The 26910-nt window shown below is 35.7% G+C and overlaps 6 protein-coding genes across 13 annotated transcripts in view; 4 read left to right on the forward strand and 2 right to left on the reverse strand.

Annotated features, from left to right (window-relative positions):
- The window catches only part of LOC107616846 (dnaJ homolog subfamily C GRV2-like), a 55436-nt gene extending 37740 nt beyond the window's left edge, over positions 1 to 17696 (forward strand). The window contains exons 1-8 of one of the 4 annotated variants that reach the window (XM_088502148.1): positions 11443 to 12304; positions 12840 to 13074; positions 13347 to 13717; positions 14395 to 15707; positions 15810 to 16173; positions 16576 to 16658; positions 17049 to 17456; positions 17561 to 17696. In XM_088502148.1, coding sequence (XP_088358274.1) covers positions 17130 to 17456; positions 17561 to 17692 — 459 coding nt within the window. In that variant the 5' untranslated portion in view covers positions 11443 to 12304; positions 12840 to 13074; positions 13347 to 13717; ... (2 more) ...; positions 16576 to 16658; positions 17049 to 17129 and the 3' untranslated portion in view covers positions 17693 to 17696. Of the gene's footprint in view, positions 1 to 11442; positions 12305 to 12839; positions 13075 to 13346; positions 13718 to 14394; positions 15708 to 15809; positions 16174 to 16575; positions 16659 to 17048; positions 17457 to 17560 lie in introns of those variants that run through there. The other 3 variants (XM_088502147.1, XM_088502149.1, XM_088502146.1) reach the window with 3 other exon arrangements.
- On the forward strand, positions 4856 to 6377 carry LOC148578835 (uncharacterized). Its single transcript, XM_088502122.1, has one exon. It carries the CDS (start codon positions 4975 to 4977, stop codon positions 6253 to 6255), a length of 1281 nt encoding a protein of 426 aa, XP_088358248.1. The 5' UTR covers positions 4856 to 4974; the 3' UTR covers positions 6256 to 6377.
- On the reverse strand, positions 6894 to 11424 carry LOC107615201 (uncharacterized). Its single transcript, XM_088502124.1, has 11 exons — positions 10906 to 11424; positions 10630 to 10727; positions 10344 to 10432; positions 10061 to 10136; positions 9318 to 9407; positions 9010 to 9075; positions 8446 to 8514; positions 8270 to 8374; positions 8023 to 8148; positions 7683 to 7791; positions 6894 to 7500 (listed from the first exon to the last, which is right to left on the reverse strand). Exons 1-10 carry the CDS (start codon positions 11318 to 11320, stop codon positions 7741 to 7743), a joined length of 1185 nt encoding a protein of 394 aa, XP_088358250.1. The 5' UTR covers positions 11321 to 11424; the 3' UTR covers positions 6894 to 7500; positions 7683 to 7740.
- Positions 17697 to 17780: 84 nt separating the features above from the next.
- On the forward strand, positions 17781 to 22212 carry LOC107639869 (N6-mAMP deaminase-like). Of its 5 annotated transcripts, none has more exons than XM_016343480.3 (8): positions 19986 to 20320; positions 20407 to 20477; positions 20732 to 20766; positions 20853 to 20912; positions 21011 to 21250; positions 21329 to 21554; positions 21632 to 21743; positions 21976 to 22212. In XM_016343480.3, the coding sequence occupies exons 1-6, from the start codon at positions 20244 to 20246 to the stop codon at positions 21434 to 21436; spliced, it is 591 nt and encodes a 196-aa protein (XP_016198966.1). In that variant the 5' UTR covers positions 19986 to 20243; the 3' UTR covers positions 21437 to 21554; positions 21632 to 21743; positions 21976 to 22212. The 5 variants fall into 5 exon arrangements, with proteins under 5 accessions (XP_088358271.1, XP_088358270.1, XP_016198966.1 ...); XM_088502143.1 differs by having other exon boundaries at positions 20053 to 20320; positions 21329 to 21525; XM_088502144.1 differs by lacking the exon at positions 19986 to 20320 and adding an exon at positions 17843 to 17976 and having other exon boundaries at positions 21329 to 21743.
- Positions 18836 to 19696, reverse strand: LOC148578836 (putative membrane protein At4g09580). The gene is made up of 2 exons (XM_088502154.1): positions 19263 to 19696; positions 18836 to 19042 (listed from the first exon to the last, which is right to left on the reverse strand). Exons 1-2 carry the CDS (start codon positions 19430 to 19432, stop codon positions 18979 to 18981), a joined length of 234 nt encoding a protein of 77 aa, XP_088358280.1. The 5' UTR covers positions 19433 to 19696; the 3' UTR covers positions 18836 to 18978.
- A 379-nt stretch (positions 22213 to 22591) lies between the features above and the next one.
- Positions 22592 to 26239, forward strand: LOC148578837 (uncharacterized). Its single transcript, XM_088503223.1, has 5 exons — positions 22592 to 22689; positions 23013 to 24276; positions 24373 to 24472; positions 24936 to 25072; positions 25382 to 26239. The coding sequence occupies exons 1-5, from the start codon at positions 22592 to 22594 to the stop codon at positions 26237 to 26239; spliced, it is 2457 nt and encodes an 818-aa protein (XP_088359349.1).
- The last annotated feature ends 671 nt before the right edge of the window (positions 26240 to 26910 follow it).

Consider the following 26910-nt stretch of genomic DNA (forward strand, 5'->3'; position numbering starts at 1 on the left):
TTACTGTTTTTTATGAGATTATCAACCAATGCTCTGAAGGTAAGTGAAAATGATGTGACAATGACCTTGGAATTTGATAATATGGCTGATTGATTCATGACTCATTTTATATAGGGACAAGATTTAGAACATATTTGTTTGAATTTCAAAAAGTGATATTAGATAGTTTTTAACTCAAGTTATTATGCATTTATGTTCACTTTCAAGCTGCACGATTTACAATGTGAATATCAGAAGTAAATTCTTCTCTTACTGAGGAGGCACTACAGGAACTCACGAACAAGATAACTAATCTAGGAATTAAACAAGAAGATTTGAAGTTGAAAGTAAAGCGCAGTATAAAATAATAGAAAATGATGTTTTTCAAGCAAATTATTCGTTCTAGGAGATGGATTATGCAAACATGAATGTTATTGTTGGAAACAAGAGAACTTAAGTGATAAATTGGGGATTATGTAAAAATCTAAACGTGGTCAAGTTAGTATTACACAAAATATTTTAACATTTAAAAATATTTTGCTTTTACTATATGTTTCTTTTTTTATAGTACTTGCTTGAGCTTGTGAGAAATGTAATATCACCATTTTAGCATAAATTCAGTATTTTAGTTGATGAAAATTTCAAAAAATAATTAGCATTGCAAAAAGCTGTGAAAGGAGTTGCAATAACTTTTAAGTTTATTGCATACTAAATTTAATTTAGAAATGGAGTTGAAGCAACTAAATAAAACATTTTAATATGATTAGTTTAGTATAGCTTAAACATAATTTAATATTTCTAATGCATATGTATTTATTATTTTGTGTAGTCATGCCATAGTAGAAAATTGTTATAGAGAAATTCTCACAAAAGTTGTGTGCATGTGGGAACATAATAACTTTTAAATTTATCGCATACTAAATTTAATTTAGAAATGGAGTTGAAGCAACTAAATAAAATATTTTAATATGATTAATTTGGTATAGCTTAAACATAATTCAATATTTCTAAAGCATATGTATTTAGTATTTTGTGTAGTCATGCCATAGTAAAAAGTTGTCATAGAGGAATTGTCACAAAAGTTGTGTGCATGTGGAAACATAATAACAACTTTATTAGCATATATATATAAACAAATTTGTAGGTCTATATAGGATGAAGAAACAAATTTTATAATAGAAAAAAAAAGGTTTGGTTTAAAACATAAATTGATAAACATAATTTTTCTGCGTTTTATCTGATTCAAAGTGTAGTTAGAATTAAAAAAAAAAAATAACTATTACATCAGTATGGTAATTATAAGATAAAGAAAAAAAATTAATACATGCATAAACTTTCATATCCATATATTATGTATTCAATTTTGTTATGGGGTTAGTTATTTTTTTGAAAAGGGAGAATTTTTTTGTGTCTATTTAAGAAGATGTGGTTACTTTTGAGAACAAAGATGGTTGAAGAAGTAAACATTTTTTTATTTTTTTGTTAAAAATTAAATACAGAATGCAACAGTATATTCCTTAACTTTCAAACTGATATTGAATATGTATATAAAAATTTATTTATGTTTTTGATATGAAAGAAAATGATCCAAAACATATAAATAAGATAACATAGTTGATATATATACATTAGATCATAAATATATAGGTTTAATTACTCTATTAGTATCTATAGTTTTGTAAAATTTTCAATTAGGTTTTTATATTTTTTTTTCTTTTAATTTGGTCCCTGCACTAATTTTTTTTCAATTAGGTCTCTTTTGATAGTAATTGGTTTAATTGTATAGGGATCTAACTAAAAAAAATTAGTGCAGGAATCAAAATAAAAAAAAAGTATAAGGATCTAATTAAAAAAAATTTTGGTGCAAGGACTTAATTAAAAAGAAAAAAAAGTATAAAGACCTAATTAAAAATTTTGCAAAACTATAAAGACCTACAGAATAATTAAATTAAATATATATTAATATTTTTATAAATAAATTATACATAAATACAGTAAACGACCCGGACGTATCCCGGACTTTACACTAGTTTAATATCAATTGTACTATAGGCATTGATTTATTGTTGTAGAAGAAGTTATCTATAATGTATTAACTTGAGGAAGCTGATCTTTTTATAGCCAATATTAAATTCATACGTGTAATCAAAGTATGATCTTTGTCAAATACATTTGAACTTCCCCCTTTAATTTTCATTAGTTTTAGTCAAAACTCTAATATGTGGATTGATTCATCTGCCAAATATAAAAACAGAATTATATTATGCATGTAACATTATTAGTTCAATTCAAAATGATACATGATTTTCCTTCGAGGTTTTAGCAACAACATGAAATACCTGTCATTTAGTTGGGGAAAAGAAGTAAAAAGCTATAAAAACTCCTTTTTGTTCAAAGGCTCAAATTATCAAATAGAAACTCAGAGATTCCTAATCTATCTATCAATTGTATAAAGAGCGTGGGTTATTCAGCCACGCATCACCCCACAGTTAACTTGATTATAAAATTCACAATGCCTCTTCTTCCATCGGATAAAATTTTCTCTCATTAGACAATAATTTTCAGCGCTCTCTCTCTCTCTCTCTTCTAGGTTAGGATTCATAAAAAAGAAAGTGGTTAAAATTTTGAGGGAGTGATTTTTTCTTCTGATCTTGGCAGCAGTGAAGTCCTGCATTAGCTTTCACAAGTTAGTATACATTAGACTATCCCCATTAAAAAATTCATCGTATTTTTTATTTATGGGTTTACTTGTCATAAAAAATAATTCTATATTAGTTTTTGCGTCATAAAGAGTAAATAAAAATTCAAAGTATCTCTCTTCTCGTTAAAAAAAACTAACTTTAGTCCTAATTATAGTCTCATTTAATTAATTAATTAAAGTAATTAAAATTAATGTAGTTATATTTTTTTTACAATAATATTATTAAAATTTATAAATTCAAAAATAATTCACTATTAAAAAATATTAATATTTAAAAAAATAATAACTTCATATATAACAATAATACACAATATATAATTTGAGATTAAACTAATTTGTAAAATTACTTAATATAAAGAAAAATATAGTTAAGCTTTATAGTTGATGATAAGCATTGTGAAATTGCCATATATCTTTCAATTGTCGATGCTGCCGCCTATCTCGAAGTTGGGCATTTTTTGGGAGAAATTGATGGTATGATGCAAAATCTTTCTCTTCCAACTAAGGTTGTGATAAGCCATTTTCGACATCCTCATACTCTAAGCCTTGAGCAAAATTTCCGGCATAAGTGTCTCTTTTATTCTCAACAATCATATTATGCAATATAATACAAGCTCTCATTATGTTTGCAAACTTCTTCTTTTGCCAAAATCATGTATAATGCAAAGCGTACTTGCAACACTCCAAATGCTCGTTCGACCTTTTCTTTACCCTTCTTGATATTGTGCAAATAACTTGCGTTTCTCCCCTTGTGCCTTTGAGATTGATTTGACAAATATGGTCCATTCACGATAAATATCATCTGATAAATAGTATCTCATAGTATAATTATTACCATTCATAGTATAATTTACCTCCGGAGTACGATCATTTAAAATATCATCGAACACTAGTAAACGATCTAACACGTTGATATCGTTATTTGAACCAGAAACTCCAAAGAATGCATGTCATATCCAAAGGTTTGAAGATGCTACAACCTCAAGTACTATGGTTGCAACCCTACGATAACCACTCATGTACATACCTTTCCACGCCTTTGGACAATTTTTTCATTGACAATGCATGCAATCAATACTACCCAACATGTCAGGAAAGCCACGACCTTACACTATTTGTAGCCGGCATCATACATCATTTGAATTTGATTTTCACAAGTATTCATCTTCGAATACCGAAATGACACCTTCAACAAATTTTTCCAAGCATTCAATAGTAGTGCTCTCGTCTATGTGCACATAATCATCAACAGCATCAACTACTACATCATATGCTAGCATCCGTATCGCAGTAGTGCATTTTTGCAGTGGTGACAAGTCTCTTCTCCCAGTTGCATCCACCCTCTGTTAGAAATACGGATAGACATTTAAGAGAGCGTCTACTATCCGACAGAACACGTGTCTTCTCATTCGAAATCTCGTTGAAAAATGTCAGCATTATACACCGACTCATTTGTAAAGTAATCTTTGAAAATGAGATCATATCCTGCTTCTCGATCTCTGTTGATCCATCTACGAGGAGTTGGAAAAGAGCTTCTATCGATATCTTGTTCTTCTGAACTATTTAATAAACATTTATCAATCTAATTATCCATAAATGTGTTATCTCACTTTCTTGTTTTACCATACAAAACCTCATTAAATCAAAGTGATAGAGAATATTAAAAATTGCTATAATAATAATCATTAATTATGATCAATTGAAAAAAAAATGAAGGAAGAAAACTAAAAAACAAAAAAAGACGATATAAATTAATAATTTTAAAAAAATAATAAAATTAAAAATAATTTAAAAAATTGAATATAAAATTAAAAAAATAAAATATTTTTTATTTACTAAAAGTATGCATGAAAATAACAAATATTTTGTTTTAAATTAAATACTATTAAAAATAGATAAATAAATTTAATAATACTTATAAATAATTAATTTATAATTAACGTTTATAAATATTTATTTTTATTTTATTATACATAATTTTTTTAATATATTATTTAATTCAAATTTATAAATTTTATACGTTCTAAAGTTAAATAAATATTAAAATTTTTATATGTTTTTAAATATTTTTTATTTTTAATTTTTAAATTATTCCATCAAATTTATAATTTTAAAAATAAAAATATAAAAATTAAGCTAGTATATATATAGAGAGAATAAGTTGATATTCGAAAATCGAAACCCTGGTCGCTCGTCAACAGCCCTATCTTTCCTCTTTTAACTTTCAGTGCTTTACCCTAATCCTAGCTTTTTGCTGCCGCAGCACCACCGATCTCGTTCGATCGGAGAGGGTGATGGCGGAATTGGATGCTGCTGAGTCAAAACGACGAAAAACTGAGCAGGTTGAAATGGCGAAGGAAGCGTGCCTTTGCCTTATGACGTATGGAAAGTTGATCGTGATCAAACTGAGCAATTTAAAGGAAGAAGTTGATGTCGAAGATTGGACTTGTTTGCCTCCACCACCGTTCGAGATGTGTTTGGATCTTCCAGGTCATGATATGTGTCCCTTCGAGTTCGACTCCAAGATCTATATGGCGCCGTCCTGCAAGTCCAGCCTGCCGCGTGAAATTGGCAGAGGCAAATCCGTTTCCATGGGAAATCTGGTCCCCTGGCCAATCTACGAAATCAAATTTGAGGAGTGCATAATTGCCCCTACGCTGGATGGTGCACCCTTTCCTTTTCACAAATCATACATCGCAAACACGCCAGGCTCAGGCGATGTTTACTTCTATATAAATGTGAGGCGACGGGTCAAAGATGAATCTAGGGTCAAAGATGAATCTAGATTTTACGTTCTTTGTTCTGGTTCTAGAGTTTGGAAACCCTTGATGGCTCCTGGGGCCGCCATCATTAGCGAGCCACATGTCGAGAATACCATGTTCGTCCTCGACAACAACCTCTTTTTTTCATCGTCCAGGGAGTTGGAGAGAGACTCCTATTTGGCCCGCTTCGACCCCATCAAAGAGACTTGGATGGATATGTCTGCCGCTGATAACAATCTTTCGAACTTCAGAACGGGTAGACTCATTAGCGGCAGTGACCAATGCCGTATTACTTTTTTCCCACACATTTCTGTGTCCCTTCCCGGTCTTGGAAGCAGCAACTACACCGTTTGCCTTACACATGAGTATGTGGAGGAACCTCCTCATACACCTTTGAACAAGGTCCTTGCCATTCTCGTTAACCCCCAGAATGGCCTAGTCGCACTATATCAATACCTTGATGTGGGTTTTGAGGGTATTCTACCACCGATGGAAGGACCCGGCAGATTCAATTTTGTTGACCTTGGCAACGGGAAGCTGTGTGCAATATGCTCTAGGGAGGTATTGGGTTCCAATCCCGATTCATCCGCGAACTGCTTCTCCATCTTCACACTGTCCGTGTTGAAGGACTTTGCAGCATTGCAACTTGACAGTGGGGCTCCTCCCATGGAGCGAGATTTCTTACAAGTTACTGTCCATAGGAAGAGTGTCTTCACCATGGAGAACCGTGGGATTACTAATTGTATGCGCCATGCGTTTGTTTGGCCACCTACTAAGGGTGGAAGATTTCAGCACAAGACAACTCTATTTTAGTAACATTTCTTGTTATTTCTTGTGGCTTATTATCCTCCTTAGTCGTTTTCAATAGGATTATGAATGAACAATGAATTAAATATTAATGTCTTTCAGGAATATGATCTTGCTTTGAGTTGTGTCTATATTCTCTTCAACTCGTACAAAATTATCTATGCAACTCACTGCTTTCTATTTCAAAATACATGATGCATTTTAAATAATTAATTCAACTAATAGCCCGCACATATTATGTCAAAAGAAACATTTTGAAGTTTCACATAAAGTTAGAATGATTCGTTTGAAAAATTTAGTTTAAAAATTTGATTTGAGTCATTTATAATATTATCGATTGATTGCTTTATTCATTAGATTAAGAAAATAATAAGAATGATGATGAAGGGAAACTGGGTTACAAAAATTCAAATCAAGTTTCTAAATGACTAAAGAAAAATAATGATGTTATTTTTATAATGTCATTCTCTATGAATTTAGGGAGAAAAGTAACATTATCAGAATAGGTCATGTTCCTAAACAAAATAAGCTAATGTGGTGATCAGTTTTAACTGAAGTGCTATAAAGGGGTTCTATGAGTCTGTTCTTTCAAAAGATGATTATTTATACAAAATATAATGATACATGCATATGGAGTAAAGAAATTTACAAGTCTCGTTCATAACTTCATATATGATGTCATACTCTGTACAGAGCCCCAAACTAAAACAAAACATAGGGGAGCAAAAAGTTAAGAACAAGAAGTGGAAACCTAAAATCTAATGGGTGACTTTATCAACATTTTCTTCCAATACATATTTCACATATTCAAACCATTATCTCCAGTACAGGTAACATAGTTTAGTGTAGCCAGTTATACTCAATCTATTATTTGTTGTACAATGGATTTCAGCTTCAAAACGGCATTTGTGTCATCAAAGGTGAATTCCCCATGTAAGCACATCTGGTTAATACTACAGGGAAACTTCTGCATGTAGACATCAACATTTAAGTTCCTATTCACTTGCCACTGGCCATGTATCTGTGAAAATAGAAATCCATTTTGCATATCTCACAAGTCATGACCGAGAGGGCCGTTTCCGGTCAGGATGATGTTCCGACTTCCGACCTATCCACGTTATCACATCTTCTGACAAACTGGTCAAGAGTTCTCTGCTTTGAAGGGCTATGCCCAATAGTAGTATGCTTTGGAGGGATACTCAATGGCTGATTATTTGACACAGCTAAGGTGTTCTCATGGGCATCTAACATCTGATTTTTCAATAACTACAATTCAGAATGGTTCCTCAAAAACATCAAAAAGTAACTTTCAAATACTGCTTGAGTATAGATCTTGACAAAATATAAATATAAACCAGAATAAAAACCTTGAAACTAAGCATTATGTACATTTTGCATTACATATGATAGTTCAAGAAGATGTAGAAATGTACCTGCCCCCAAATTATCCGGTTTGAATTGCACCACATCCCTAAGGCGTAAAAATTTAGATCACCAATGCATAATAAATGTTAAGTCAATGCTATACCAAGCGGCGAAAGACTGCAGAAATAACAGAACCTACCAAATGTATCATTTACCAACTAGTATATATTTACTGATGAGACCTGTAAACAAGAACTAACTAGTCAAAAAACAGAAGAGCACATGTTGTCTTTGCTACTCAAAAATTTAGATATGAGAGTTCTTTTCATTTGAGATTATCTGTTTTCTTAATGTTGTCATGCAACTAGTAACAACTCTCTCCTTTCTACTTAATGAGTGTGAGAATACCTGACCAATTCTATATGCACGATCTTTGGCCTGAATTAGGTCACCTGGAGTCCAGGATTGTTCTGTAAAGATAACTGTGCTTGCAGCAGTTAAAGTTAATCCAACTCCTCCCGCTTTAATGGATAGCTGCATGATAACGTGTCACATGAAATCATTATCTCAAGCACAAATACTAACCAAGACAACAGAAAAGATGCTTATAACGGAAACACATGGAAGAAATGCACAACCAAAAATACCACCATACTACAGCTGCCTTGATATAATCCTTTTCCTGGAAATCTGTAACCAATTGTTGCCTTGATGCAGCGGGTGTACCTCCATCAATCCAGATGCAACCCACTTTTTTCTTCTGGAAATTTTCAACAGTTTTTGTAAGTGCTATAATTTCCAATATAAAGAGTAAAATTGAACTGGTCTTACAAGAAGGCACTCATGTATCGCATCTATCATTGGCTGATGGTGCGCAAATATAAGAAACTTGCAACCTGCCTGCAGTGATCACAACATATTACCTGTGATAACCACCGATAGCCCAAATGAAATAGAAAGGTGGAAGCAAGAGAGAAAAAAAAATTGAAGCAATCAAACTTTCAAATTAAGCATACACAACGTTTGGGGCGCTGGAAGATGGATGAAATATAAGAATTAACACATAATCTAAACCACTCAGACCAGCCAACGTTGACACCAATAATAGTTGTGGCATACGAATTAACATGTCATATGCTGACATTTTCACTACACTGGTCAGCCAATTTAATTCGTTCAACTTAGGGTCCTACACTAAGGGGTACCGATTGCAACAAAAGCAATTAGAAAAGACCAATTTAACCATGCATCATGCAAGCACACCAATCAAAGGAGATGGGTGAGAAACTAGAGAAGTTGAGAACCTAACTTAACTTTCTTGTAGTACATACAGATGCAGTCACTAAATTCTTTATTGACATTTTATTGCTTTGAAACAGTGGAGGGGAGCAATACCTCAATGAAAGTTCCGAGATATTCAAGAGCAGCAGGAATCTTGGCATCTGCAGAATTAGTATATATCTGGAATCGAATATATCATGATTCAGTTTTGATCATATACCAGTCAAAATGATTTAAACTACTCCAATATTGGCCAAGGCCTGAGAAAAGGCAAATATAAAAGAAAGATAAAATGTTGAAGAAAAGATAAAAATCAAAGAAAAAGTCAAAACAATAGACCTATCATAGTTCTAGGTAATCAGAAAAACTTCCAAACAACTTGTACAAGTCAAAATAATGTTCAGGGCTTCTTCCATGCAAACCTTGTTAATCAGTTTCTTTTGAGTAAATTTAAGAGATTCAGACTCATCTTTTGATTTAGCAGACTTGATTTTGGCTTTTACCGCCTCCAACTGCAGTATAAAAAAAAAGCAACCAATATTGATTAGATTTTACCACCTCAGACGCAAACCAAAGATGGAGAGCACATATTACCATCTCCAAGTCAAATAACCTAATTTTAAAAAGAAAACTTACCACAATCTTACCAATAAAAATGGGTGAGCAAATTTTTGAACCATTTTTAAAGTGGAAGTTTTAGTAAGATACTCATAATCTAAACAACAATCACATAGTTCAAATAAATGAAATCCACAGTCCACTTTTTTGAATATCAATAACCCTATAAAATGTAAATAGAAAATAATTTTATATGCCCAAAATAAGCATATTGTCAAGATATACAAGAATTCTGTTCCATAACTAGGTCAAACATAAATAACCAAAACTGCATGATGCTATACTAGTCTCGAGATATAGATGCAAAACAAAAATATGGATGGAATAATGCCAAAGTGACAAAGGCACAACGAGCATCAACATGGAAAAATATGTATTGCGAAACAAAAATTTACTTTGCTATAACAGCTACTATATGGATGGAATCCCAAACACTTGACCAGCTTCCCCCCAAAGAAATTATATAAGCCAAGCTCGACTCTTATTAAGATAGAAAATACCATCAGTTTCCCAACTATAGAGAAAATGAAAATAGAAGAATTATTACCTGAACTTTATAATTAGATATTTCTCCTAGAACCTTCTCTGCTTCGGACAAGGAAGAAAGCGGGAACATCCATAACCTGCAGACTCAAATTTTCAAATAACTAAGCCCTCAAAACAGCCAATCCCGAAAAGCAGAAATTATTACCTGCCATAACATAGCCTATAAAGCATGAGTATGCAGGAACTTGTTCAAGGTCAAAGACATAGCCCCTAATTATGGAAAATTCAAAATTTTCAATAGAAATATAAAGTTCAATACTCTTGATGAAGTAAGCATGTGAAACCTGGTCATATTGGAATTTCGCTGCAACATGCCCACTGGAATGAAGAAAAAGTTTGACAGAAAACTTCGGCAGTTCTTTAGAAGGCTCATCTGGTTACATATAAAGCCAAAATCCAAAGCAAATGCCAATAGATCAACAAATGATATTTCAAAACCCGAAGAAATTACATCTAAGTTTATAACTATTATTTTTTCTTATGGGAGATAATTAGAATTAGAGACAAGTAACACAGCCCTCAACAATGACACTGAAACAAATGTTAAGGTTTTGAAGGAAACAAGCATACTTTTTCCCTTGAGGCAAAGCGTCCACCTGGATTGGAATACAAACACACTATGAGAAGTTCTCCTTCCAGAAACTGAACCACAGGGTCTTTTGATTCTTCTGCATTATTTTGTTTTCTAACATTAAAATGAGGGATACACACTCATGAACAACACTTCAACAAAATTACCCACACACCAAAAGACAAATTTAACCCAACAAGAGCAGAAAGAAAAGCAAAGCTAGATAATACAAAATGGGAAACAACATGAAATGAAGAAAAGATGAAAACTTTAACTTTTGAGGACGGGAATCGGAAATGGGGTTTGGTGGGAAGGGTTGGGCATGGTTGGACGGCGAGGGGGGAGGGGTCGCGGCCGTAGAGGAGCTAGAGGTGGTGGTGAGGTAGAGGCCGACGTGGAGGCAGAGGCGGAGAGGATGAGGGTAGCGGTGAGGACGAAGGTGGTGATGACGGAGACGATGGAGGTGACGACGGGGTCAGGGAAGTGGTGGTGGTGGAGGAGGGTACAACGGTGGTGACGGGAGGTCAGGGAGGTGGTGGAGGTGGTTACGAGGGCCACTAAGGTAGAGGTGATGGTGGTCAGGGTGGGAGTACCGGAGGTGGTGATCGTGGTCATCCTGGAGGAGGATAGAGGTGAGGCAGGTGGCCAGAGCCATGTATATGGTTGCGGTGGTGTGTGTGGAAGAGCCATCTGTACATGTATATCCTTACGGTAGAATTCACCAACTTTTAATTAGTATGTTTTTGTTTGAAAAGCTTATTAGCGTAAGGTTAAAATGAAGGCCTATTTGTTTTTTTTTTTTTTCAAATAAGCCCTATAAATTAACAAAAGGATGACACTGTTGTAATGTAAATGGTAGAGTGAAAGAAAGACACACATAATCATCGTTTCTGATCCCCCGCCCCTCATGGCCTCACCCTTCAATCTCTATACTCAAATTAACGCACCCTTTTATAACTCCATCATCCACATTACATTCCTCACTTCTCAGATCACCATTCTCTCGGACAAGGAACAAACAAAAACAAACACTAGAGTTTCTCTCTTTTTCTTTTATTTGTTTGATTTTATTTCCGATCTTGTCCCTTCACTGGAGCTGTTGAAACGCGGTCGTTTCGGGGCCATCGCTGCTGAGTTTGAGATTGGAAATGGTGGGAGGAGGCGCCGGTCATAAACAGCCCCTTCGTGTTCGCAGCGCTCGGAAGCCTCAAGAAGAAGAAGAAGCCTGAGATTCTGAGAAGGAATAGGCTTCATCCAAGGGGAGAGCCTCCTCGTCCTCTTTTATTATTGTGTTTTTTATTTTTGAATCCGTTAGTCCTGTGGCATGGATAGTGACTAGACTTGGAAAAGGTGGATTAGTTGAGCTGTTCATGTTCTCACATTTATTTGCCATGAGGTGAACCGAACTGGAATGGATGTTATTCAGTAGGTGATTTGATTGCGTTGTCTGTGTTCTGTTAGTTGGATGTGTTAGGCAATGCTGTTTTGAAGGTTGGATTGGATGGGTTTAATGGTGTCTTTGAGGAGAAAGAGTTGCGTTGAATGTTATTGCATGCATGATTGGAAAGAAAGCTGGGTGTTCTTTTTATATCTTAAAGATATAATGTTGGATATTCTGTTTGATAATGAGGATCCTGGATTCTGGTCTTGTTCTGGATATCTAGCTTTGGGAAGGTATTTATGATCCTTGTTGAATTGTCATTTATGAGATTTGTGTTAACGGTCTAACGATCTGTAATCTGGTATGCTTGGATTTGATGACGTTGTGCTTGTCGTTTTGCTAATTCAAATATCTATGTTCTTGTCGAGTTGTCATTTATTCGGTTTAATGATTTGGAATCTGATTAATATGCATTTGATGACTATTTGTCGGTTTGCCGATTTGTTATTCTCATTTCCGGATTTGGAATTTGGTTCTTCAAGCTCAAGTTTCCACGTGTTCAATCTTGCATAGTTAAAATGATTGTGTCTTCACCCATAACTATAATGTTTAACGTAGATGATATAATGTAGCTTTTATTCTTCATGGACTTGCCCTTCACGTCCCATTTGGAGTAGTGAAAGCTGAAAGCTGCATAACTGGGCACTTAATTGTTAATTTGTTTTGGCCTTAATGGCAAATTAATAACATAGAAGATGGTTATTATTGTTTCATTGAGACATTGAGCTTCACATTGACTAACTGCAAGACATGTGAATGATTTAATAGCAGGAAAGCGATAGTGAGATAGAAGGCCTTTATGATGCTGAGGATGAACATGAAAATGATTTAGAAGCGCCAGTAGAACCTGAAACTGTTGTTAAGAAGCCTCGTGAACCTTCGTTGTTTACCAAGGAAACTGAAGAGCAACTTTCAAAGAAGGAATTGAAGAAAAAAGAGCTTGAAGCTGCTTTAGCAGAGCTAGGATTGCAAAAAGAACCCAGAAGCCAGGCTGACTCCCATGGTAATATGATGTTTTTGATCTTGTGAAAGAAAAAAAGAAAAAAGATATTATAATTATCTTAGTTCTTTCAAGGAGGTATCTATCTTTTCGGAATTTGTTATTGATTTAACCATGTTGGCTACAAGAATGCTATTTAAATATCTGAAGTATTAAGTTGAGGCTTGAACTTGCTCATGCAAACGTTCGCCAATACATTTGCAAGCCCTGCTAAGATGACTGATTATATAGAAATTTCTTACTTGGAATCTTTTACCTGTCCTGGAAAATTCAAGTGCTGAGAAGAAGGTCGAGGATCGCAATGGTGAGTTAGAAAAGAAGGAGAATGCCACCAGTGAAAGCAAAAATGCAAAGAAGAAGAAGGACAAATCTTCAAAGGAGCAGAAAGAATCGCAAAACCTGCCTGATTCTGTGGCTGATGGAAAGACAACTACGGAAACTGCTGGAACGGGGAAGGCAGAGGATGCACCTGTAACTGACGTGAAAGAGCGGCATAAGAAAGTTGCATCTGTGAAGAAGAAAAAATCAAGGAGATGGATGCTGCTGCTAGGAGTGCAAGGCTTGCCGTGGCAAAGAGAAAAGATAAGGCGACTCACTACAATCAGCAGCCTGTGCGGTAAACAGGCTGACAAGTGGCAAAGTACTTGTATCTTCTCTTTGTTTATCCTTTTGTTTTGGCCTTTATATTTTCAGTCTTTCCATTATCATATATGGGCATATGCTCTTTGTTCATTTGCAAATGCAAAATAAACATCGATAGCGGCTTTAGATAAATTGACTATGAGCAAATTTATAATTTTACATGAGGGAAAATAGGAGTATATGAATCTTTCACTCTGGTACTCTATGTGTACTTATCAAAGTTTTGAAACAAGAAGGTATAATCCATTTTTCTGTCCCATTTGTTTCATTGTATGCGCATCTCCGAGAAAATTCTTGATGATGTTCATCTGATATGCCGTTAGAATACATCAACGCATTTTTTGAATTTGGGTTGCCTATAATTCCCTTCGGTCTCTCGGAATTTAAGAGAATTAGTAGCATGGTGCAATGTGAGCGTATCATTCTTGTCAAATCAAAGTTCTTTTAAGATCCGATGACGTTGATATGGACAATGGAGTTGAAATGAATGGGCAAGATGTAATAGATGGAAGTAAAGTATGGCAGTTCATTTGCTAGTTTAATTGCGTAGAATCTTGATATCAATTTTAAACATTTTACCATACTGAGGCAAATGGTTATATGGTATATTTTTATTTTCCAAAATAAAGAAATCCTGCATTGTCTAAGTGCATCTTTGAGTTTTAGTGATGTTTTGTGTAGGGTCAATGTGCCATACTTGTATTGCCAAGGCTGACAATGCCTGGTCATCGGATTGATCCTCCCTGTGGAAGTGTTTATTTGCAATATGGTCAGCAAAAGTCAGTTGCTGATGCTGAAAGTGCTTCAATGCATTTGAATTTTGAAACATTTAACAGCAGCTGCCAAGGATGCTGTTGCTGAAGGTGGTTCCATTCCTGGATCAAGAGCTAAACTATGGCGAAGAATAAGGGAGTTCAATGCATGTATACCTTTTAGTGAGGTTACCTTGGCCTTGATTACTATGCTTCCTGCAGCTCCAAATCTTCCTCCAGAATCTCCTCCTTTGCCACCCCGTCACCAAAAGCTGCTGCAACTGTGATGGGTTTTATTGCTTGTTTACATCGACTACTTGCATCAAGAAGTGCCGCATCACACGTGATGTCTTTTCCAGCAGCAGTTGGAAGGATAATGGGTTTACTTAGAAATGGTTCAGAGGGTGTTGCTTCTGAGGCTGCCGGGCTTGTTGCAGCAGTCATTGTGGTGGGCCTGGTGATGCTAATGTGGTGGATTCTAAAGGAGAGTGGCACGCAACAATTATGCATACGAAGTCAGTATTGTTTGCTAATTAGAGTTATGTCATTATTCTTGTCAACAGATTGAAGCCTACGTCAGTATCACCTTTGCTGTCAATGGCTGTGGTTGAAGTGCTCGAGGCTATGATTTGTGATCCACATGGGGAAACTACTCAATATAATGTTTTTGTTTAGTTGTTGCGCCAAGTTGCTGGGTTAAAGCGTCGTTTGTTTGCACTATTTGGTCATCTTACCGAAAGTGTTAGAGAGACAGTAGCTGTTATTATGCGATCAATTGCTGAAGAAGATGCTATTGCTGTGGAGTCCATGCGAGAGGCTTCTGTGCGTGATGGTGCTTTGTTGAGGCATTTATTGCACTCTTTTTTCCTTCCTGCCGGTGAACGCCGTGAAGTTAGTCGACAACTTGTTGCTCTTTGGGCGGATTCCTATCAACCCACTTTGGAGCTATTGTCTTGAATTCTGCCTCCCGGACTTGTTGCTTATTTGCATACACGCTCTGATGGAGTTCAACGTGAAGAATCAAATAAAGAGGAGTCATCAACCGGGAGAAGAAAAAGACGCTTACTTCAGCAGAGGAAATGTCTGCATCGGGAGAGGACTACAAGTGCAAGGGCAATGGCAATTGTATATGAGCAGCACTACAAGACTGTTGGTCCTTTTTCAGGCACAGCTTACATTACTGTTCTCCTGGATAGGACAGATGACAGATCTCTGAGACACAGACCTCTTTTTCTTTTGAAGGTCTTTGTAAATTTAATCTACTTATTCTTTCTTGTTTTCTCTTTCCTTTTGGTGATTTCACTTTACAAGCTCTACTCAAAGTTAAATTCAACTCAATTTCAGGCTTTGATGAAGGATTTAGCTAATGTAGAGGCTTATGTTCTAGTTGGAGCCTGTGTATTAGCTGTCAATCTTCTTACAGTGGTCCATGAAGCTTTGGAGAGGACAGCTATTCCTTTGCAATCAAATTTGATTGCAGCTACGGATTTTATGGAGCCACTCAAGGAATGGATGTATATTGACAAAGAAGGTGCTGAAATTGGACCTGTGGAAAAAAGATGCTATTAGAAGGTTATGGTCCAAGAAGGCTATGGATTGGACAACAAGGTGTTGGGCCTCTGGGATGCTAGATTGGAAGAAGTTGCGTGATATTCGTGAGCTTCGCTGGGCACTTGCCCTTAGAGTTCCTGTCCTTACCCCACCTCAGGTAGAGTCATCATCTTTGGTGGAAGATATTCATACAAACATCAATTGTTCTGTAAATATTTTCTCTATCTCGAATTCTTTATTATTTCTTGTCTGATATGTGGCATGAATTGGCTTGTTTTTTTTTTGCTATTAATCTTTCATGGCCTGAAACCTTATTATTCTTGATGACTTGAATTTATTTACTTTTGGTACAAAAAATCTAATGAGAAAAGCAACATATGTTTAGGTGCCACTATCTTCAATCTCCTATAATAACTTATTTACCAATTACAATTCTATATTTAATTTGCTTACATTTGCAAAAATTTACCCAACTATTCTCTTTGCCGCAAAATTTATTTTTTTAGCCTCAAGTTTCTGTGCCTGTTATATTCTTCTGAAAATTGGCATGTTCATTTAGATGATGCTGGAGAAATTGTTACTCCAACTCCTGGAGTAAAACGAATCTTGTCAAGTCCATGTTGCCTTCCTCACATTGCACAGGTACTTCAAATGTTTCTCCTTATTATTTGGCCATGTATGAAAATATGTTTGTTCTGTGATATACTACTACTTTAATAAAATTTCTTTTTCAAAGATTATAGGAATTGTCTCCTTGCTTGTTAACCTTATCATATTTAGTTCAAGTTGTTTACTATGTGATAGGTATGGTTTCAGTTGATTTTTAGTATTTTCTACCCTTCCAATAATTCACCACTCTCTCGGCTGTGCTGCTATTCGCTTCGCTCATAGCTGCTTGTTCGCTTATATGGTCTCGTCTTCGTAGCTCTCAAGCTTTGCTTATAATATTTAAATCTAGTTTTTATTTTTCTTTTCATTGTTTTCCCTCTTTTGTTGTGTGTGTTGGGGGGTGGGTTGTTTTTATGAATTCAGGCCATTCTCTCTGGGGAACCAAGTATTGTTGAGGCAGCTGCTGCATTGTTGAAGGCTATTGTTACCAGGAATCCCAAGGCCATGATACGTCTATACAGCACCAGTGCATTTTATTTTGCACTGGCCTATCCAGGATCTAATCTACTTTCAATTGGGCAACTCTTTACCGTCACCCTTGTCCACCAAGGATTTCATGGTGGCGAAGAGGCTGCGGTTTCAGCTTCATTGCCTTTGGCAAAACGTAGTGTTCTTGGTGGACTTCTTCCTGAATCTTTGTTGTATGTATTGAAGCGCAGTGGTCCAGCAGCATTTGCTGCTGCAATGGTATCAGATTCTGACACTCCTGAGATAATATGGACTCATAAAATGAGGGCAGAAAATTTAATACGTCAGGTATTGCAAATTAAGGTCTGATGTGTATGGTTTTTTATAGAATACAAGTGTACTTCCCAAACTACCTTTCCGGTATTGTTCATGCAGTTCGATTTATCCCTGTTCACTGTATTTATCAGGTTTTGCAACACCTTGGTGATTTTCCACAGAAATTGTCACAGTATTGCCATGTTTTGTATGACTATGCCCCAATGCCTCCAGTTACATACCCTGAACTTAGAGATGAAATGTGGTGTCATCATTATTACTAGAGGAATCTCTGTGATGAAATCCGCTTTCCAAATTGGCCTATTGTTGAGCAGCTTGCAAGATCCTTGAAATATCCTTGGATGATGTATCCAGTGATGATGTAAATAAAAAGCACTATTCGGAGGTATCAGATGAAACATCTAGCTAATCAAAGCAAATTGAAAATATCGACGAGGAAAAGTTAAAGCGACGATATCGAAAACTTGCTATGAAATATCATCCTGTCAAAAACCCTGAAGGAAGGGAGAAGTTTCTTGCTATACAGAAGGCTTATGAGCGCCTCCAGGTAAACATAGTTTGCATGTTACAAGCTTATTTGGATTCATATATCAATATAGTTAGAAATTAGGATAGATTTTTCAATATATATATATATATAATGTTATGAGTAGAGTCTATCTTTTTAGGTTTGGTTCGGTACGATAAAATTTTAATTTTTTAAAATAGTTTATTAAAATTACTTTTTAAAATTAATATTTTAAATTGATTTGATAAATAAAATTAAAATTAGTTGTTAATAAGCATAAACTACAAAAATTATGTTTGAAGAAGTTATTTTTAGTATTTAAAATATTTTTAATAGATATAAATATAATAAATATAAAATTTATTAATATAGAATTGTATTGAATTTTTAATTTTCAAAAAAATATTTTTATAAATATTTTCAAAAACAACCTTAACTTCTCAAAACTAGAAGTATATGTATATGATTAGCATCATTTTTTTCAAAATACTTTTTTTAATTGAATTTTATTGAAAAACAAAACGAAAATTAACCAATATCAATAAAAAATAAAAATTTAGTTACTTCTGAATTAAAATACTACTATTCACATTGTGAAGTCTTATGCCTAATTTTTTTTTGTAAAATTAATAATTAAGTATTATTAAATAATTTGATATATTTAATTAAATTATTATTTAATATTTTTAAATTATCACCTTCAAACACGATAACTCACCAATTCACATATTAAAATAAGAGTAAATTATTATTTCTACTCACAAAAGTTAAAAATGCTGATATATCTATTCATAAAAGACAAAAATTATTATTTGTACTTATAAAAAATAGATTTCTACAGACAAAATTATTCAAACCCTAAAAAGTTAAATAAAATTCTTAAACTATTTTTCTTTTCACCACTATTACCATCATTTCTCCCTTCTCTCTCTCTCTCTCAATATTCTTAGCTACTCAAATTCCAAACTCTACCATCACTCTCTTCTCCAACTATCACCATCACTGTCTCCATTACCATCACCATCACTGCCATGGCCATCCCTACCCTTCCTTCCTCCTTCTTCTTCTTCTTTCACTTCTTCGCCATATTCTGAAGAAAGATTCTCTGTAACAAAGAAACAAGCACAATAAACTACATAAAAAAAATTCAAACACACCCTTATTCTGAAAACAATACAACAAATTCCAAATTTTTTTTTTCACAAAAAAAGATGCTTTCTCCCACCTGTCTAAATCACTAATGTTACGTTCATCTAATACTAATTTGATTTAGATAAATCTATGAAGATGATAACATAATAATGAAAAGAGGGATCTTTATTTACTTGAGGAGGAGAAGATCGGAGAGAGTGCGTGGGAGCTTGATGCGGCCAAATTCGGAGGCGGTGGTGAAGAAGAAGAATACGGCGACGGCCATGGCGAATTCGCAGCTGTTGAGAGGGAACTTCTCCGATTTGGACTTCTTGGCGGCGGGGGAGTCGTCCGTCCTCGCCATTATTCTCAAGGTCCTGACTACTGGTATCGACCGCCATGACGCTCTGCGGCATCCTTAGATCTAGGATTTCTTTGCGTTAGATGATTATGCTGGTGATGGTGGTGCTGGTGTTGTTGAGTTGTGACCGACACCGATGAGAGAGTGTGTGGCGAAGAGGTTAAGGTGGCGGTTGAGGAGGAGGGTAAGGCGGTAATACCGAGCGGCGATGTGATCAATGTTAGGATTGGAGTCGCTGAAAAACTTGAGATAGAGAGGGGGGAGATGATGGTTGTAGACTTGTAGCGGTGGAGAGAATGGTATAAGGAATTTTATTTAATTTTTGAGGTTTTAGATAATTTTGTCTGCAAAAATTTATTTTTTATGAATACGAATGGTAATTTCTATTTTCTATGAACAGATACACCGGTATTTTCAACTTTTGTAAATAAAAATGATAGTTTATTCTTAAAAGAATTATAAATTTAAAATTAATTAAAACTTATTTTTTACCTTTTTTTTAATTTTTTGAACGTACAAATACAAATACCAACACCAAGTATTTCAAAGATAGGAAATAATAGTTGAATATTCAAAATTAACAGCAAGTATAACATTGATTGGGATCCTATCACAATGATCGTGGCATGAACCCTAAATCCTCAACATGTTTGAGTGCTGTTTTTTTTTTTTTGTCTGATACACGCCCTTGGATGAGTTCAGTGAATGGCCATTGGCCAGTCTCTTCTGAACCAACCAGAGTGTACTCTTACTCTTACCCAACACCCAACGAAGCACTTGCAGTTTCAGTTTCAGTGTTGAGGAAGAAGAAAAGATGGAGTGGTGGATGTCAATGCCAAAGGTGGAACTCCATGCTCACCTCAATGGATCCATCAGAGGCTCCACTCTCCTGTACTCCTTTTCTCCTTTCCTCTCTCTCTTGTTTTGTTTCTTCATCTCATTCTCTTTCCTCTTATCCTTTTTTTTTTGTTGCACAGAGAACTCGCTAGAGCTTTGTGGGACAAGGGTCTAATAGATTTTTCCCAAGTGGAGCATGTTATCCTTAAAAGTATGCTCCTTTTCCCTTTTTTCCATTCCTATTTTCTTGTTTTATTTTCAGTGTGCCCCTTCACTGTTGTTCAGCTTCATGTTCATTTTGGGACTGATTTTGACCCTTAACAGCTGTTTGATTGTAAAAATTACGCACTCTGCTAGTGTTTTTGATATGAGGAACTGTTTGATTGTCACTTTTAGTGTTAGTAATCGTTACTATTATAGTGTTTAAGGCTTATAATGGTGGTGGTTATGGTTTTGTAAATACAGATGATCACATGACTGTTACAAGAATTGTGAATGAAGTATGGTTGCTTACTATCTAAATTTCTGTGTTTCTAAATCCGATGCCTTCAGCCTTTGCATTTATAGAAGCAATTTCTGAATGCAGGTTGTTGAAGATTTCGCATCAGAAAAGGTTGTCTATCTCGAATTGAGAACCACCCCAAAGGTAACTAGAAGAGCTTGGTACTTGATGCGGACTCTTTTTTTTCTTTTTGGTTTTTTCTATTGATTCGACAGTGAATTTTTTGGCTTAATTCCTTACAGAAAAACTATTCCCAAGGAATGAGCAAACGTTCTTATGTTGAAGCTGTATTGGAAGGGATAAGATCTGTCAGCTCGGTTGATGTGGCTTTAATTCCTTATATTGAGGATCCTAGAAATCTTTTAGAATCTCTGCATGCAGCTACAAATGATAAATGTGATGGAAATAGTAGGAAGAAAATCTTTGTTAGGCTTCTCTTGAGTGCTGATCGTAGGGAGACAACAGAAGCAACTATGGAAACTGTAAGATGAGTAATTTCAGCATCCTTAAGTTTGATGCTTGCTACTTAATACCTTCAACACTCCATTTCTGTGTTGCAGGTCAAACTGGCACTGGAAATGAGGCATTTGGGGGTGGTTGGAATTGACCTATCTGGGAATCCAAAGGTTGGCGAATGGTATGTCAATCTATCAAGGACTCTAGCATAGTAATTCGTAATGATGCTTTAGATCAAAGTCTCCCGTTATCTTTTTTTGGAAAAGATACTTGCCAGCATTGAAATTCGCCAGAGAACAAGGTCTTTTTGTAACCCTTCATTGTGGAGAGGTGCGCCAATCTTTTATTGTACCTGTTACCTTTGGTGATTACCTGACTGGTCTGTTTTGCTTGTTTCGTGCTTTTAGGTTCCTAATTCCAAGGAGATACAAGATATGCTCGATTTTGTTCCCCATAATCGGACATGCTTGTTTCTTTGAGGAGGAACACTGGAGAAAGTTGAAGTCTACTAACATTCCGGTTAGACTTTGCAAGTTCACTAGTCACATTTGTGATAAAATAAGAAAGTGAAAAGTGTTATGATAATCAATCAATTAAAAATATAGTGCATGGCAATATGGCATATTCATCTAATCCATCACATTTGAACATTTGATAGTTTCTAAATTCGAACCATTTTTGCATAATATTGTCAATACTTATATAAAGAGCTGGGCTACATATAATTTATTGCTTCCTTTGCATTTTTCAGGTTGAAATTTATTTGCTTGCTCACGTCCATTGCTGCAACACAGGCAAGCAGCTTTGAATAGCGTGAAAGGCTCACTTGGAGATTAACTAGCATTTAGATCCGTCGTGATTCCCCCTCCATTCTATGTAATTTAATGAATTAATAACAAAAGACTGAAAATATTGGCAAAACATAGGCCAAATATCTATCTATCTATTAATATGTAATAAGAATATAGTTGTGGTATTTGCTTGACAAGTGGAGTGTTCTGTGTTTGACACGTGGAGCTGTGTATGATTGACAAGTGTATGTTACTATGTTTTTAATGTTGGGCACTTTGCTGTTCTCAATCCAAAGAAGTAACTGGGCGGGATTTGATTCAAATTCAAATTGAAAATGATTTTGTTTCAGGACTTTCAAGAAGAGAATATGAGAGAGAGAGAGTTGCCAGTTCTGATAGGGGGAGTAGTTGGCACCAGACTTCCTCTTTCAATGTCGCAGAGAAGAAAAGAAGAAAAGGTCGGTGAAGAAATAAAGCACGACGGAAGAAGTGGTGGGTGGCGATGACAACGACGGTCACAGAGAAGGATGCTAGATCGACGGAGAAAAGAAGAGGAATGAGGCGGCGACGGCGGTGATGGAGGTTACCGTCGCTGTTGGATCCATAGAACTGCATCTACCGCAGAACGCCGTCGCAGCCGTTCCTTTGCCAATGGATGCTGCGAATGAAGGATGGTTAGTTCTTGTTGACTAAATCAAATCAAAATCAGATTCCTAATTCCTTTCATGAATCTTCTATGTAAATAGAATTAATTATAAATCTTTTCCTTTTTGGGTTTAGCTTAATTTTAGGAATTTTATGATTAGAAATCTTTCCTTTATTTTAGGTTAGTATTTTTTCCTTCTTTCCTATTTTCTAGTTATTTCTATTTCTATAATTCCTCTATAAAGAGGCTGATTCCCTGTACATTTGATAATACAATACATTCAAACACTTCAATTTGGTATCAGAGCAGGAACTCTGCACTGTGCCTCTGATTTATAGCTATGGCTGACAGTTCCTCAGTCATTAATCCTGAACAGAAGGAGAACATCACTCCTACTCCATCAGATTTAAAATATGAGCAACGGATACTAGTTAGTGGTGACTCCCATTCAGTTCAGATCACCACATTTCGACTCAATGAGTCAAACTACCTTAGGTGGTCTCAATCAGTTCAGATGTATATCCGTGGAAGAGGGAAGATTGGATATCTCACCGGTGAGCGAAGCCAGCCTAACATCACTGACCCACAATATCATGTGTGGGATACCGAAAATTCCATGGTGATGACATGGCTGGTGAATTCAATGGAGGAGGATATCAGCAGTAACTACATGTACTATACCACAGCCAAAGAATTGTGGGATAGTGTCAAGGAGATGTACTCTGATCTTGGGAATAAATCCCAGATTTATGAACTTACTCTAAAAGCTAGAGAAATTCAACAAGGGAGTGACAATGTCACCAAATATTTCCACACATTGAAGCGGGTGTGGCAGGATCTTGACCACTTCAATAACTACAAGTGGAATTTAGCCGCTTATGCCAAACACCACCAACAAATAGTGGAAGAAGGGAGGATATTCCAGTTTCTTGCAGGCCTCAACGTGGAGCTAGATGAAGTTCGTGGCAGAATTATTGGAAGAGCAATCCTACCCTCAATTGGAGAAGTATTTGCTGAAGTTAGAAGAGAAGAAACTCGTAGAGCTGTGATGATGGGAAAAGGCAAGACTGAACAGACCTCCTTGGAGTCTAATGCACTTTTAGTGGCACCTGCTGCACTTAAAAGTTCATCAAATCAGAAGCACCCCTCCAATCTTTGGTGTGACCACTGCAACAAACCTTGTCACACCCGAGAAACCTGCTGGAAGATTCATGGAAAACCAGCACATCTTAAAGGCAGCAAACTTGGTCCCAAAATACGCCCTACCCCAACTGCTCATGAGGCTAAAAAATCATCATTGAGTAAGGAACAGGTTGAGCAGCTCATAAGGCTGTTAAATTCCAGTTCTGTGTCTAGTACTCCTAGTGGTTCTTTGGCTCAAACAGGTAATTTTAGTATTCCTATGTCCCTTAACTGCGCCTCAAACTTGAATGCACCATGGATTGTCGATTCAGGTGCATCTGACCATATGACCAGCCTCTCCCCTTTATTTAAAACTTATTCTCCTTGCTTTGAAAATGAAAAAATTAGAGTTGCTGATGGTAGTTTTTCATCTATTGCTGGAAAAGGTACAATTAAACTATCCAAAAACATTGACATAAGAAATGTCCTACATGTACCAAAGCTTTCTTGTAATCTTCTCTCTATTAGTAAAATTTGCAAGGATTCCAATTGTGCTGTGACATTCTTTGACACTCATGGTATTTTTCAGGACCGGATTTCGGGGAAGATGATTGGCAGTGCTAAGATGATGGATGGACTTTATCACTTTGAGGATATTTCGGAGGATAAAATAGCTCAAGGATTTAGTGGTATAAGTTCTATGCCTATAAAGGACCAAATAATTCTCTGGCACAATAGACTAGGACACCCTGGTTTTTCATATCTCAAATACTTGTTTCCAAGTTTGTTTAAAAATATTGATTCTTCCTTACTTAAATGTGAAAGTTGTATTCGTTCAAAGAGCCATAGAGCTCCTTATTACTCTCAACCTTATCATGCATCTAAACCTTTCCACTTAATTCATAGTGATGTATGGGGTCCATCGAAAATAACAACTCAATTTAGAAAAAAATGGTTTGTAACTTTTATTGATGACCACACACAACTATGTTGGATCTATCTCATGCATGAAAAATTTGAGGTTTCTAAAATTTTTCAGTATTGTTCAACAATGGTAGAAACACAATTTGACACAAAAATTTCAATATTAAGAAGTGATAATGGCACTGAATATTTTAATAAAAATCTTGGTGAATTTCTTCAAAAAAAAAGGTATTCAACATCAATCTACATGCCCCAATACACCCCAACAAAATGGCATTGCTGAAAGGAAGAATAAACACCTTCTTGAAGTAGCACGTGCCATTATGTTTGAGGGTAATGTTCCAAAGTATTTATGGGGAGATGCTGTTCTAACAGCAGCCTATCTCATAAATCGAATGCCCACACGTGTGTTAAATTACTGCACACCATTGGATACTTTCAAAAAGAATTTTTCAGCATGCAGGTTGCATTCTGACTTACCTTTAAAAGTATTTGGTTGCACTGTGTTTTTACATACACCTTCATATCGAAGTAAACTTGATCCAAGGGCAGAAAAATGCATTTTTATAGGCTATTCCCCAAGTCAAAAGGGTTATAAATGTTTCAATCCACACACCAAGAAATTTCATGTAAGTATGGATGTTACTCTTTTGGAACATGAAACCTTTTTTCAGAAAAATTCTCTTCAAGGGGAGAGTCTAAGGGAAGAAAATTTTTTGCATGAACCTTTATCCACTCCTATCTTACATATTGAGGATACAACTTTCACTAATCAAGTAAATTCTGAAACAATTGCAAAACAAGATGTGAAAACCAATTCTGAAATTGTGCCAGAATTAGTTGGAATCCAAACAGGAAAAGAAATACCACAAGAAAAGGAGCTTCGGTGTTATGTTCGAAAATATCCCAAGAAGACTAGAGACCAGCCCATCATCTCTGTACCAATCCAATCTGAAAACCCGAAAGACGGCCCAACTCTTCAGGAACTTCCAGGTAAATCTGAAATTGTCACTTCTAATAATAATTTGCCAATAGCCCTTAGGAAAGAAACCAGAACCTGCACCAAAAAGGTACTTAAAACCAGCACCAACCATCCTATTTCCAATTATGTCTCTTACCAAAATCTCTCTCAAAAACATCGAGCTTTTACTTCTAAAATTACAAATCTGTTTGAGCCTAGGAACATAGAGGAAGCACTAGATGATCCCAACTGGAAATTAGCAGTGATGGAAGAGTGGCATGCACTCAAGAAAAATGAAACTTGGAAGATTGTAGATCTGCCACAGGATACAAAGTTGGTTGGCTGCAGGTGGGTTTTTACCATCAAGTGCAATGCTGATGGAAGCATAGAGAGGTATAAGGCTAGGTTAGTAGCTAGGGGATATACACAAACCTATGGAGTACACTATCGAGAGACTTTTGCTCCAGTTGCCAAACTCAGTTCTGTGCGAATTCTCTTATCTCTTGCTGTGAATTACAATTGGCCTTTACACCAATTGGATATAAAGAATGCTTTCCTGAATGGGAACTAAAGGAAGAGGTGTTTATGAAACTTCCACCTGGATTTGAAGCTGAACTATGGAGGAATAAAGTGTGCAAACTAAAGAAATCTCTCTATGGATTGAAACAATCCCCAAGAGCTTGGTTTGAACGACTTGGAATGGTGGTGAAGGGACTTGGTTATACTCAAAGCCAAGCTGACCATACACTTTTCTATAATCATTCAGCAGCTAATAAAACTGCCATCTTAATTGTATATGTAGATGACATTATTCTGACAGGTGATGACTGTTTGGAGCTAAAAGACTTGAAGGAGAAGCTTGTCAAAGCATTTGAAATCAAAGAACTTGGCTCATTAAAATACTTCCTTGGAATTGAATTTGCAAGGTCTAAGGAAGGCATTTTTATAAACCAACGAAAGTATATCCTAGATCTTTTGAAAGAGACGGGATTACTTGGTTGTAAAGCTGCTGAAACACCTATAGAGCCTAACTTAAAATTGAAGCCAGCTGAACCAGAAAATGTCATGGACAAAGGGAGATATCAGCGGTTGGTAGGGAGGCTAATCTATTTATCCCATACACGCCCGGATATAGCCTTTGCTGTGAGCATGGTAAGCCAGTTTATGCATTCACCTGGTCAAGAACACATGGATGCTGTCTTTAGAATCCTAAGGTACTTGAAAGGGTCGCCTGGGAAAGGG

This window comes from Arachis ipaensis, chromosome B1 (assembly GCF_059453495.1).
Source record: "Arachis ipaensis isolate K30076 ecotype BB chromosome B1, ASM5945349v1, whole genome shotgun sequence".
NCBI lineage: Eukaryota > Viridiplantae > Streptophyta > Magnoliopsida > Fabales > Fabaceae > Arachis > Arachis ipaensis.

Excerpts from the sequence above, each read along its gene's own strand:
- LOC148578835 (XM_088502122.1), top strand. The coding sequence starts at position 4,975 with ATGGCGGAATTGGATGCTGCTGAGTCAAAACGACGAAAAACTGAGCAG.
- LOC107615201 (XM_088502124.1), bottom strand. The coding sequence starts at position 11,320 with ATGGCTCTTCCACACACACCACCGCAACCATATACATGGCTCTGGCCA. Across the intron at positions 9,408-10,060 it reads TATCTAATTATAAAGTTCAG|TTGGAGGCGGTAAAAGCCAA; the intron begins GTAATAATTCTT and ends TTTATACTGCAG. Across the intron at positions 7,792-8,022 it reads GTGCATATAGAATTGGTCAG|TCTTTCGCCGCTTGGTATAG; the intron begins GTATTCTCACAC and ends TTATTTCTGCAG.
- LOC148578836 (XM_088502154.1), bottom strand. The coding sequence starts at position 19,432 with ATGGCGAGGACGGACGACTCCCCCGCCGCCAAGAAGTCCAAATCGGAG. Across the intron at positions 19,043-19,262 it reads TCCGATCTTCTCCTCCTCAA|AGAATCTTTCTTCAGAATAT; the intron begins GTAAATAAAGAT and ends TCTTTGTTACAG.
- LOC107639869 (XM_088502142.1), top strand. The coding sequence starts at position 20,244 with ATGGAGTGGTGGATGTCAATGCCAAAGGTGGAACTCCATGCTCACCTC. Across the intron at positions 20,767-20,852 it reads TTACAAGAATTGTGAATGAA|GTTGTTGAAGATTTCGCATC; the intron begins GTATGGTTGCTT and ends TTCTGAATGCAG. Across the intron at positions 21,251-21,328 it reads CAGAAGCAACTATGGAAACT|GTCAAACTGGCACTGGAAAT; the intron begins GTAAGATGAGTA and ends TCTGTGTTGCAG.
- LOC148578837 (XM_088503223.1), top strand. The coding sequence starts at position 22,592 with ATGGAGGTTACCGTCGCTGTTGGATCCATAGAACTGCATCTACCGCAG. Across the intron at positions 24,277-24,372 it reads ACATAAGAAATGTCCTACAT|GACCGGATTTCGGGGAAGAT; the intron begins GTACCAAAGCTT and ends GGTATTTTTCAG. Across the intron at positions 25,073-25,381 it reads AGTATTTATGGGGAGATGCT|AAAAATTCTCTTCAAGGGGA; the intron begins GTTCTAACAGCA and ends ACCTTTTTTCAG.